Source organism: Volvox carteri (assembly GCF_000143455.1).
Source record: "Volvox carteri f. nagariensis unplaced genomic scaffold VOLCAscaffold_375, whole genome shotgun sequence".
Classification (NCBI taxonomy): domain Eukaryota; kingdom Viridiplantae; phylum Chlorophyta; class Chlorophyceae; order Chlamydomonadales; family Volvocaceae; genus Volvox; species Volvox carteri.
The window spans coordinates 1,456-2,578 of NW_003307904.1; the positions used below are offsets into that span (position 1 = coordinate 1,456).

The window sequence follows — 1,123 nt, forward strand, 5'->3', positions numbered from 1 at the left end:
GGGGGGGGGGGACGGGGAGGTTTGCATGGACAGGTACCGTAGCATAACAAGACCACCGGCTCAACGGTCAGCGTTAATTAGGTATGCAGTGGTGTTATTGTGGTACGGGACTGATACAGTGCAGCACATATACACCACACCGGGGTACACCACACCGACCTGCTGTGCAGTCATTCTGGATCAAAGACTCGGGTGCACACCGTCCGGGTCCGGACCTTACCGGATTACTGACCCGGTACGACTTCGATGCAGAAGGACCGCATAGTAGACAGCCGCAGGTGTGCGTGCCCGCGTGAGTGTGTGTGGCTTCGGGGGGCGGGGGGGAGGGAGTTTTGCGTGCATCGGTAGCGTACCATAATAATACCACGTGTTGGTGCGAGCATCATTGTCATCATGGCAGCGGCAGGCCTTTGTTATGCGCGTGCGAATCGGGCCTTCCGTGTAGACCAAACAGAGTGTATCCGCTAGGCCCATGTGAACACATACACACCTGCCATACACACTAGAGCCGCTGCAGGCAAGATGCATTCGGAAGGGACGGACGAACGGTAAGATCCGTGGTTCCGGATGTGTCAGCGAAGGGGACTGCAGACACACGGCAGCGGCAATCCGGAAGGGATGACAGGCAGTCAGACGGTCAGACGGAATAGCGTGGGTGCAATCATATAACACGGAGTGACATGGGGGCGGGTACTAGTACGGTCACGACGAGGACCGAAAGGGGGCGGAAGTCGGGCCGGGAGCATACCTGTCGAGTGCATGGTGAATGGCAGAAGCCGCGGTGCCTGCATAAGCGCGCGATCGGCAGCAGCTAGCACCGCCGCATAGGCGGCAGGACGGTGTACTGGCACGACATCCGTCGTGGTGACGTGTTGCTGCGGCGTTCGTACGTCGCGTCCGTGTGTTAATAGGGCCCTCGCTGTCGACTAAGTGGAGCCCATACCGCATGACCTGCCACGGGTGGACAGCGGTGACAACATGTTAGAAAGGAACGGGATATATACAATATACAAACGGCTGGAAACGCGTGTTAGTGCAGGGGACTGCAGACACACGGCAACGGCAATCCGGAAGGGATGACAGACGGTCAGATGGTCAGACGGAATAGCGCAGGTGCAATCAA

General features: G+C 58.1%; 1 protein-coding gene across 1 annotated transcript in view; it reads left to right on the forward strand.

Annotated features, from left to right (window-relative positions):
• The window catches only part of VOLCADRAFT_101113 (uncharacterized protein), a gene marked incomplete at both ends in the record, with an annotated part of 1,573 nt that extends 1,277 nt beyond the window's left edge, over positions 1–296 (forward strand). The window contains one exon of the mRNA XM_002959567.1: positions 171–296. Coding sequence (XP_002959613.1) covers positions 171–296 — 126 coding nt within the window. The remainder of the gene's footprint in view (positions 1–170) is intronic.
• Positions 297–1,123: the final 827 nt, after the last annotated feature.